This window comes from Elgaria multicarinata, chromosome 14 (assembly GCF_023053635.1).
Source record: "Elgaria multicarinata webbii isolate HBS135686 ecotype San Diego chromosome 14, rElgMul1.1.pri, whole genome shotgun sequence".
In the NCBI taxonomy this organism is placed as follows: Eukaryota; Metazoa; Chordata; class Lepidosauria; order Squamata; family Anguidae; genus Elgaria; species Elgaria multicarinata.
This window is the reverse complement of record NC_086184.1, coordinates 13,074,433-13,085,934: the sequence shown is the minus strand read 5'-3', so window position 1 is coordinate 13,085,934 and position 11,502 is coordinate 13,074,433. Positions and strand designations below refer to the sequence as shown.

The following is an 11,502-nucleotide window of genomic DNA, read 5'->3' as shown; positions in this document are numbered from 1 at the left end:
TAACGTCTTTTTGCCATAACTGCCAACAATACAGAACAATCAGGGACCATGTTACCAACACCTGTCTTAAGGCCAAGCCACGTGTGTGTATATTAAACATATATCTGCCCATTCAGCTATAAAGATGGGCATGGGTGTGTGTTAAGGTCTCATACTAAAAGGAGCAACACTATCTCTTACTTACTTCATCACATTCCACCAGTTCACTTCCAGTATCTAGACGGGAGCTATCCAAGGTGCTGAACCTTGTCCACAAAATAGGCCAAGTCCTTGGATAGCTCCTTCAAAGTTCTGGCTGGTTCTGACTGAAACCCAGAAGGGTTGCTCACCTCCTAGTGTGCTTCTTTTTGTATAATTTGAATCCTCTCAACCCTCGGTTTATGGCCAAACAGACAAAGGCTTGTGGGAATAAACACACACGTCTGTTTTGGCCTTTAGATGGATTCGTTTTCAGAGAGATGCAAGAAATTAAGATACACAGAACTCATTCATGAAATGGCGAGACCGTAGGGACGTCAACGTGCCATCCGCACCCTTCCGGGCTGGTTCTGATGTGCTGCTCTTTTATAAGCTCCTCTTTTATAAACTAGCCCACGTTGAGAACTATTGATCGGTAAGACATTGAAGTTTGCCATGCGTCGTCCCCAAAGTTTTGGGCAGAAACGTCAGAAGTCAGCAGCACATCAGAATCAACAGCCCTTTGAAAGAGAAAAAGGGGGGAAGACAAAGGAAATATGCTTAGTACATTCAGGAAGCTTAATTATTGATCGCCTTGGAGCTGAAAAACTCATCGGCATTACAATTTGGCCGCAACAGAATTTTGTGCCTTTTTGCTCTCAAGTTTTAAAATCCAGCACTTAAAACTCAATCCGGTTTCGTTATTTATTACATTTTATATCCCATCTTTCTTCCACCGTGAAACTCGAGGTGGCTACATGTGGTTCCCAGGTGGTCTCCCCTCCAAACACCGACCAGACCTGGACTTCTCTATTAAAAGGAGCGATTGCCCTTTAGCACTATCAATGCAATCTCTGTAAAGGAGGTCGCTATGCCTTGAAGGTTGGTGGCGCCGACATCAGTGGGGTCGTGAATTCGCTCCAAGTTTCAGTCAGAATTCTAAAGATGCTCAGACAATGATACATATATCACGAACCAGGTTGCAAAATTTGCCCTGGCTGCCAGAAAATAAAGGGCCAGGCATCATCCTGCACCCTCACATTAATATATGGGAAGGGACTGTGATGTTTTTCTTCTTTTGTTGTTGTGGAGAGTGTGATTTTGATGTGTTACTTTAATTATTGTTTGTGTATTGTTTTTTTAAAAAAAAACTGGCCTGGATTTTTATTGTATTTTGTCTCTGTCCATATGGAATTGTGGCAGTTTATGGCTTTGAACAATAAAGATAAATTCAGTTCCCCACTAACATCGGAGCCAGATTCATAAAAATCCGACCTCATTTTACTCAGTCATGGATTACTCCAGCACCCCTATTAGTAACTGAGTCTTAGGAGAGACATTTTAACCTTTCATAAACCTTTTAACATTTTAACCTTTCATAAACCTTTCACCTCCTCCGGGTGCCTACTCCGAGAGAGTGTGGCAACGAGGGATAGGGCCTTTTCAGTGGTGGCCCCCAGACTGTGGAATGATCTCCCTGATGAGGCTTGCCTGGCTCCAACGCTGCTATCTTTCCGGCACCAGGTTAAGACTTTCCTCTTTACTCAGGCATATAGCGGCACATCCTAATTACCCACATGTTTAGTTTTTAATCGGTTTTTAATGCTTTATGTGTGTATGTTCTGTGTTTTAGAGTTTTACATTTTGTATACTTGTTTTTACCTCAATTTTAGAATTTCTGTAAACCGCCCAGAGAGCCCTGGCTATGGGAGCAGTATATAAGTGTAATAAATAAATAAATAAATAAACCTTTCATAATTGGGGCGGGGGGGGGGAGACACACAAAAGACGCAGAACCACCAAACTCCACCCCCGCCCTCTCAACAGACCCGTATACTTTCTGTACACTGAGAAATCATGGCTCAGGAATATACAAAGGTTGCAAATTTGGGATTTTCAAAATGGTTGCTTTGGCCAAGGGCTCTGGAAACGACGCCTCGCCCTCTTCCAGGTTCAAAAATAAAGATATTCCCCACAGACTCTGAGCATCTCAATTTGACCACAGAGCTGGAAAACGCTTCAAGTAGCCAGAGACCATCGCAAGAACATGCAGATTCTGCACAAGAACACAAAATCACACGTTTTTCTAACGCTCCTCACAAATCTAAGCACCACCAATGTACTCCCTAAATTTAGGCAATGCGCTTAGCGATGAAAAGTATTTTTAAAGGGGCCATCAGTTTCCCAAAGCAAACAAAAAAACCCGCAGGAGAACAGCTTCCTAAATATAAAAATGTTTTTATTTCACACAGCTGAAATTGGTATGCAGCTACTACAAAGGAAAGCAAACGTTCCTTTTTACTTACGTTCAAGAGGTAAAAGGGGGTTACAATACTGCTCACTGCCTTCTTCTCTTAGTGCCCGGAGCTATATTTTATTTTTATTGTTTTAAAAGGGGGTGTTTTATATTAGAAATAAATACTACTATAAAAAAGTGATATGCATAGGAAGAGGGAAAGAAGCTTACTGTTCAAAAGACGCCACTAGAGAGGCTTTTGGTCTCGAGTTCTGTGTTCGAAACTCTCCCCAAAGAATACAGATTTCACTCATGCGAAGCACACGCTGCTAAAAAGAATAAATACGCTAGAATCACACCGAAAGGGACTAAAGTAACCAAATTAAAAGGACAAGTGGTGGGAAAGTTTTAGCTGCTTCGGAACAAGGCTACCCAGCAGCCAGGAAGCATCGTGTCATTTCAATGCCATTCCAAAAAATCAATAAAGAAATGTTCCAAAACTCCCTTTCCCGTTTCTCTTGAACTGGTTTCCCACGATGGACACAAACATTTCTTGAGACATCAGGTTGTCATCTGCCTCTGTGATCCCCACGTTACTCAGCCTTTTCTTGTGCAGCTGGCTCTTCTTAAGAGACGTGGCAGAAAGTTCGTGGGCAATTTGAGAATTGCCCTCCGCGTGCTCGGAGACACCCGCTGTTCCGTAGGGGCCCAATTCACCACTAGCCCGTTTGTGCAGGTCTTCACACCCCACGCTGACAGCGCCATCAGAAGACTGGACAGCCTTTGTGGGCTCTAGGTCAGAATCAACAACATTCAATAGATCCTTATATATAATGGATATTGTTCATTTCATTGATAAAATGCCTCTCCATCAACATACTCAAGACACTTCAAAAATAATGGCGATCAATCAATGGTGTAGGGACGCTGCCCTGGTACTTTTTGAATAGCCGGAAGACTGATGTCAGCTGCCACTCACACAACTCTCAGGTTTCTCTGATCTCTCTGAGCTTAGCTGTAATTCTCACAGTAGCTGGGAAGAAATGAAGTTTCCCCAACAATAATATATTGTTTCCCATTTGAAATAGGGATGTATGGATTTTGAAAACCCATTCCACCCCCGTTTCTCAGATTGTCAGGTGCCTTTCATTCTGTCATCCTCTCATCAGCAATGAATCTGATTTTTCCCGATTTCCCGAATTTGCACAAATTCCCACTTGCAAAAATGGCCAAATCCCCTCCAGCTGTGCAAAAACCCCTCCCAAATGTGCATTTTCATAATTTAGCCTGTGGGGATAATGTGCATTTTCGGTGCTTTTTTATTTTATATATTTACCTATGACTCAGGGCAGTAGATCAGCAAGTGTTTCTGGCACACAGTTCTTTTGGCTGCTGAGTCCATCAGACAGGGAGGAAGTACCAGTCAGCCATTTTCCTATGTCCCTGGAATTATCCCTCCCTCCTGCTACCAACTGCAACACCTAAGGACTTTGGAGGAAGAGGAAGCAGCAGGGCTAGACAACTGGCAGCCTCCGAACCCCCTTCCCCTAAAGTTGCCCCACACACACACACACAGAGTAATAGGGCATATCCTGGTCTTCTTGCAAATATGCAAGCATTTCTAACTGGAGATTTTAGAACAGACCCTCACTGTTGTGTGCACTTCCCTAAAGATGCGCTGGGGATTGAACCTGAGATCTTCTACCTACAAAGGACATGCTTTCTCACTGAGCCACGGCCCCTCCCACTTAATGGTACCTTCCACGTTTTCTAGCACGCTCTCTTGTGCCTGCAAAGAGACCGTCGGCTTCACCAGGACCACACCGTAGCCTTCGTTATTGTGTATAACGTTGTTCACCATGGTGATCTTGGGGACATCGTAATGCTCGTCTAAAAAGTCCTAGAAGGCAAGAGAAATAAGCACATGAGACTCACCCGATCCAACGATCCTGCAAGATAGGTTGTTTTTGTTTCTGTTTTGCGGATGGGAATGTAAGGCTGAGATGTAGTGACTCATCCCACAGCCATGGGAAAGAAGATGCCAACAAGAGAAGTAACTATGCCATTCAGCCTGTGCCTGCATGGCTCTTGCAACCAGATGCTTTTGCCACATTTATTTATTTACAGCATAGGTCTCTCCTCAGCCATGATTGGATAAGCACTGGCAAGTCTCCCTTGGCCTAACCTGCTGTCATGTTTCTCAGAACACTCCTGCTTTCGATGGGAGGCAAATAACGAGGCTTGCTAAGTAATCTGCAAAGCTTTTATTAAGCAACAAACGTCTCTTCTACCTGAATAGAGTCTAACCTCTTGGAAACGCCTGTGGCGTTACACCCCACAAGTCAATTCCAAATATATGTCTGCGGTTTGTAAGTCTGTGGTTTTTAGAATGTTGGCCTGAGTGGGCGGAGTTAGAATGTCTTGGGAGGGGGGAGGAGTGATATATAAGGGAAGGACTGAGGGGATTGTGGGGGACTTTTTAGGTACTCTTAGGCCACAGCTAGACCTAACGTTTACCCTGGGATCATTGAGAGTTCTTGTTCTTTTCAGAAAGACTTTTCAGGGAGACTTGTTAGGGACTCTTAGAGTCTGTAGTGCTCTCTGTGTTTATGGTACTTAAGTTCTGGGAAATTTGAGAGTCAGTGTAGTGAGTGGTGTCTTTAGAGTGTGGTGTGCACGTAGTGGATGCATATTAATCAATACTGAGAATAAAGAAAGTTTAAGAGTGATTGTGTGAGAAAAAGGAAAGCGCGTATGTGAATGAGTGACAGGATTGTATGAAAGGTTTCAAAAAGTTTTTTAAATGTTGTTAGTTGAAACAAAGCTTGTGAACTTCTAAAAGTAAATTTTGATTGTTTTGTTTTTAAACTACCACAAAAATCCCACGTGTCTGTTTGGCATTTATCATCTTAAGTTTACACATTTAACACCCACTCTGACAATCATTCTCCTAAGCAGATATAACTCACAGAGCATTATTACATATATTAAAATCCTTCTCCAATTTAAACCATTTTCTCCACATAGTTTGGAGGAAGGTGGTTTTTATCCCTTTCCTCAGGCGTATCAAGTGGTGGTGCTTGGCTTGAGCAGGGAGTAGCTGCAGCTGGGTCTGGTGTTCAGAGCCTGTGTCGTGGCAACGCCCCCCTAGGCAAAACTATGCAAACTAAAGAAGATAATTGTCAGCTCAAGAAGAATAGGAAGCCACTTCCCAAATGCCCGTAACTTCAGAGTGCCTGGTGCGGAGGCCAGTTCTGGCATAATCGAACTGATTTTCTCATGCCTTCCTTCTGCCCCGTGTGTTTGAGCTTCCGACGGACCCTAGCATCAGCCAGCTTGTCGGGACACTCACCTCCGGAAGAAGGCTCATTTCCCACCGAGTGTGTAGGATTTGGCCGTGAGGAGATAAGCTCTGGAGAGGACTGACTCCCTGCTGGGGAATCGCCCATGAGAGCTTCCTCCCCCACTGGTACAGGCTGGCTGGTGTCTGGCACTGCGTCTTCTAGTTCTGAATCTGATTCCGATTGATTACCTGAAACATCTTCTCCCAAAACAGGGGCAGTAAGGTTAGACATGACACCTGCTTTGCTTTAGATTGTTGCTCCTTAAGAACATAAGAAGAGCCCTGCTGGATCAGACCAAGTGTCCATGTAGTCCAGCATTCTGTTCACACAGTGGCCAACCAGCTGCCCACAGAAAACCCACAAGCAGGACATGAGTGCAACAGCACCCTCCCACCCATGTTCGTCAGCAACTGGTGGACATAGGGATGCTGCCTCTTATACTGGAGGAAGCACATCACTATCAGGGCTAGCAGCCATTGATAGCTTTCTCCTCCAGGAATTTCTCTAACCCCCCTTTAAAGCCATCCAAATTGGCGGCCCTGACTACAACTTGTGGAAGTGTGTTCCACACCAATCAACTTCATGGGATGACCCTGTTCTAGTATTATGTCAGAGGGAGAGACATGTCTTCCTATCCACTTTCTCCACCCATGCATAATTTCATACACCTTTATCATGTCTCCCCTTACTTACCTTTTCTCCAAGCTAAACAGTTACAGATGTTGCAATCTTCCCTCATAGAGGTGTTGCTCCAGTCCGTGGATCATTTTAGTAGCCCTTTTCAGCACTTTCTGCGACTCTACAATCTCCTTTTTTTTAGGTGTGGTGACCGGAACTATAAACAGTACTCCAAATGTGTTTGCACCAAAGATTTGTATAATGGCAGTATGATATTGCCAGTTTTATTCTCAATTCCTTTCCTAATTAAACCTAACATGTAATATGCCTTTTTCACAGCAGCTGCACACTGGGTCGGCATTTTCATCAAGTTGCCCACCACAACCCCAAGATCTTTTCCTTGGTCAGGAAAGAAATCAAATAAAAAACTATTCTCCTATTGCAAAAACAGGTGTGTGTTTTAACCGTGTCTAAAACAAGCACCTTAATTCCAGTTATAGCATCCTATATTTATCCCCTTCTTCTTCAGATCCTCTGTATTCAAGCTAGGACTCACTTTTATGAGGATTCCCTCTTTGCAATGGTGCACACCACTCCCTATCAAAGTACAGGTGCTCCCTGGATAGATTTCTACACCAGCACCCTGAAATTGAGAGGGGAAGAAACAGTTAATAAGCAACTAAAAACATATGCTAAGATCCAAACAATGGAAAAGAACCTGAAAAGGTCTGAAGCAGAGATGGGGACTAGATGGTCCTCTAGATGCTATTGGACTACATCCTCTCATCGGCCCTCACCACTGACTGTGCTGGCTCAAACAGATGGGAACTGTGGTCCCATAGGGACACAGCTCAGTGGAAGAGCATGTGCGTTGATCCCAGCATCTCCAGGAAGGGCTGGGAAAAAAGGCTGCCAGAAACCCTGGCGATCCACTGCCCATCAGCGTCAGCAACACTAGCCTACATGGACCCATGGTCTGACTCAATATAAGGACCAAAAACAGAGGGAGAAAAGCACCCAAATCAGGTGAACAGAAGGGAGAAACCAGTTCTCAGGATGCTGAACCTTTTTATTTGTAAGTTGAGGCGCCCGATGCGTTTCAGCCTGTATCTTTTCAAGGCCTTCTTCAGAGGGTTGTAGGAAGATGTCTGCAAAAATCTTATCAACAGAATGTCTTTCTCAGATTGTTAATGGCGACTATTAATGGCGCCATTAACAACCTGAGAAAGACATTCTGTTGATAAGAAGATTTTTGCAGACATCTTCCTACAACCCTCTGAAGAAGGCCTTGAAAAGATACAGGCTGAAACGCATCGGGCTCCTCAACTTACAAATAAAAAAGTTCAGCATCCTGAGAATTGGTTTCTCCCTTCTTTTCACCTGACTCAATATAAGGCAGCTTCCAGTACTCTAACACCCAGAGGGTCACACATTCCCCACCCCTGAGCTGAAGGCACAGGATGTAGCCATCTTGAGGAAGGTAAGCAGGCCCAGGTTTGGTCAGTGACTGGATGAGAGACTGCTTCCAAACCCTAGCTAAGACACAAAGTCAAGTTCCGAAGCTAAATGTAACAAATAAGATGGGCGTGCTTCTTAAACACTTGTCCCTCAAAAGGAACTTCAAAAGCAGTTGGCAGTATGGCATTTTGGGGGTTGGAGGATTCAGCCGTTCAAAGAATAAGCACACATAAAAATTCACTAAACTGGATATTTATGCATTTGTTACATTTATATCCTGACTTTTCCTCCAAAGAACCCAACGTGGCCTACATGATCTTCCTCCTCCCCGTTTTATTTTCAGAAGAATCCCGAGAAGTAGATTAGGCTGACAATCAGTGACTGGCCCATAGTCACCCAATGAAATCCATGCCCGAGTGGGGACTTGAAGCCAGGTCTCGCCACTCCAAACTTAAGGCTGCACTCCTGCTAAGTCCCATCGAACACAGGGGGAGTTGCTTCTGAGTAAACATGCATAGGATCGCACTGTGAATAATCAATTACAAATGAACTACCATTTTTACCTTAGCGCCATACAAGTCAGAGTTTTTCATTAAAAACTCAGCTGAGGTTCGGACAGCAACTCCCGTCGTCTCACACTGCAATACACAATTCTCCAGCATAGTCTTCCCTTGGTGAACGCCTGAAAAAGAGTGTCAAACTCTGAGTTGGTTTACACACTTTTGACAGAAGCTAGGAGGCTGCTATTGAAAAGATGGACTTTTCCCAACCAAACTTAGGAAAAAGCAAATCTGCTTCAGATAAGAAAGTTGGGGGAAAGGATAACTACTTACTAAACAATTGTATGTATTCAGGTTATGTATAAGCGAACGTGAAATATTGTGGGATGTAAACAGAACTAAGAAACACTTCAGATCTGATATTGTAAAACCTGAAACCTGCAGAAGAGAAGCAAGACGTTACCTGTTTTGAAGGGAAATGTGTATCTTAGCAAAACTGACAAATCATGAACTAAATATATTACTTTCCAAATATATAACTTCGGGGAAAGTAATAACTAATTGGTAAAGAAATTCCATTCTGCAGAATAGAAATCACAATAGCAGTATTGATAAGAAATCAGTTCAATACGAGAGGCAAAATGGAGGAACTTCAGATCCAAACATCAGTTCAACCTGTCGTCACGGAACCACACATCAGTTCTCAGAGGATGCTACATTTCCCCCAGGAGGATAATCACACTAGTCCTCATTGACTTCTCTGCTCTGTGAAGTCCTCATTGACTACCATGTGGATGAGATATTTTACTACTTTAAAGGCAATGCTCCTAAATAATTCTTTTTAAAAAAAAACTTGAAAAATGTGTTTTGTTTGCAACTACTACGTATTTCTGCGTGTTTAACGCTCTTCTATCATGGGGGGACGGGGGGAACCAGATAAAAAGACATGCCTGATCTTAGAGTCTTCTATCTAAAAACTCTGCATGTTAATTCCAGGAATGTTGTAAACTTACAATTCTTTGGTGACATTTTGTACCAGAGATATGTCATGGGATACATTACCTGCTGATTTATAATCAAGCTAAATACAAAAAACCTGTATCATCATATCCCTAGACAAGGACAAATCTGGCATAGTAAACCACCCAGAGAGCTTTGGCTATTGGGTGATATAGAAATGTAATCAATGAAATTAATTTCAGTAGCAATTTCCTGCCTTCTTTCCAAAAAAGGAAGATACCACCTGCCTTGGAATACTTCCTTTTTAAGTCTAAGCGGCTGTTCACGCAACACACTAACCCACACTCAGCGGTTCAGTGTGCGCTGTTTTGAAGAGTGGGTTGTTGGCTGAACCATGGGCTAATATGTTAATGGAATGCAGCCAGGGTGGCTTGTTAATCATACAGTGTGGCTTGTTAAACACCCTGAACAACCCAACAACAAACCATAGGTTCTCAAGGTGACTTGTTTAAGAAAATAAGCCATACTGCTTATTAACAAGCCGGCCTGTGGATGTTCAGACAACACAGTGACCCACGGTTGTTCAATGAACAACTCATGGTTCAAAACAACCCACATTCAACCGAGGGTGGGTTAGAGCATTGCGTGAACTGCCCGTAAGTGTGTGGGGGCAGGCTGCAGTTATTAGTGATAAAGGAAAGGACGGATATTGCCAAGTATGTGACAACACCAACCTCACACAGAAGGCCTTGCCTAGCACAGCACACCCTTCTCAAACCAAGCGCCACCTCTTGAAAAGCCCGAGGAAAGGGTAAAAACAACACAACCTTAACATCCTCTCTCTTCTCACTCCTCACACACCACACAGTCTCATGAAGCACAAGCCAGACTAAAACCAAAAACCAAAATAAACTAACTCACAGATATCCTAATAGCAGCATGGAGATTATGGATGCTTACATAGACAAAGGAGCATCATCCTTTGGAATCTGTGTGGGCCGCATATGGCCCTTGCCTTTAGATCCTGCATCCCTGCACTAGAAGGACCAGGTATCAGCAGGCTTAGAGGAACACCGAGGTTCACAGAAGCACCCCCCAAATGTAGATAAGAAACAGGAAAAGAACCCCCAAAACAGCTCAGTAAGGACTGAGTATAATCAGTGACCACAGAACGCTGTGTGTGTTGGGGCAGGGGGGAACAGAAAAGGGGGAACTGGAATGGAGTATCGTGGCAGTATCCTGGCAAACGGCATGACTCCGATCCAATACTGCAACACTTTGTTGCAGATCCCACTTGCATAAACAAATATTCTCCTTTGCAATTGCTGCTGGTTTGTGAGTATGTATTAATTACAGTTCAGCTGCAGTGGTATTTGCTTGTGAAACCCTTTTTTGGTTATGGATTTGTTCTTCGGAGAAACATTTTAGCGGTTTATTTAAGCCCATTTTTAAGATCTATTGTTACTCTGGAAGGCGCGACGGATACACATTAATGTACCTTTGATTTATTGGCTGTTATACAATTTCCCACTTATTGTTTCCTTGGTGTGTAGGTTTTGGGTTGCAACTGGTGGTTTTAATTGTTGCTTCCCTCTTTGAAATGCACCCTATTGAGAGACAAGTTATAATTCTTATAAATAACCATCAAATGATAACGTAGACGGAAGTAGGGAACGCAGCGCTTGTGGGCATCAAATGCGCCCCCGGACATCTTGGCGCCCACCAAATGGCACTCAACCCCTCCCACTTTTTAAAGAAAAATAATTAACACATTTTCTTGCTGGCAGCTAGAATAGCTGTGAAATGGGTTTCACAGTGCTAAAAACCGTGGGATCAAAGGCGCTGTTTAGCTTATTGGAGTTCAGATCACCATCTCTGTCTTTCATTCAGGCTACTTGTCCTTTGCCATGCCTCACATGGTAGCCATTTTGTGGTTTCTCAAATTGCCAGGTATATTTATTTATTTACAATATATTTATACCACTCCACAGCCAAAGATTTTGGAGCGGTGAACAGCAGGATAAAAACCCCACGTGCCCATGGCTGCCTATCCCTGACACTGGTGGTACGGAGAGGCCCTTGACAATGGTTCAGTTCGTACGTCACAACAAACCCAGTTTAAAACCAAACAAACAAACATGGCTGTTGTGAACCTGGTAACTCCGCAATCACTCCCACTTTGAGCAGGAGCAGCTACACAACCCAGTGA

The 11,502-nt window shown here is 43.5% G+C and overlaps 1 protein-coding gene across 1 annotated transcript in view; it reads right to left on the bottom strand.

Moving 5' to 3' along the window:
* Nucleotides 1–2,418: 2,418 nt before the first annotated feature.
* The window catches only part of SHCBP1 (SHC binding and spindle associated 1), a 31,505-nt gene continuing 22,421 nt past the window's right edge, over nt 2,419–11,502 (bottom strand). The window contains exons 10-13 of the mRNA XM_063141423.1: nt 8,397–8,515; nt 6,932–7,018; nt 4,172–4,313; nt 2,419–3,205 (exon numbers count right to left, since the gene is read on the bottom strand). Of these exons, the coding sequence (XP_062997493.1) occupies nt 2,892–3,205; nt 4,172–4,313; nt 6,932–7,018; nt 8,397–8,515 (662 nt within the window). The 3' untranslated portion in view covers nt 2,419–2,891. The remainder of the gene's footprint in view (nt 3,206–4,171; nt 4,314–6,931; nt 7,019–8,396; nt 8,516–11,502) is intronic.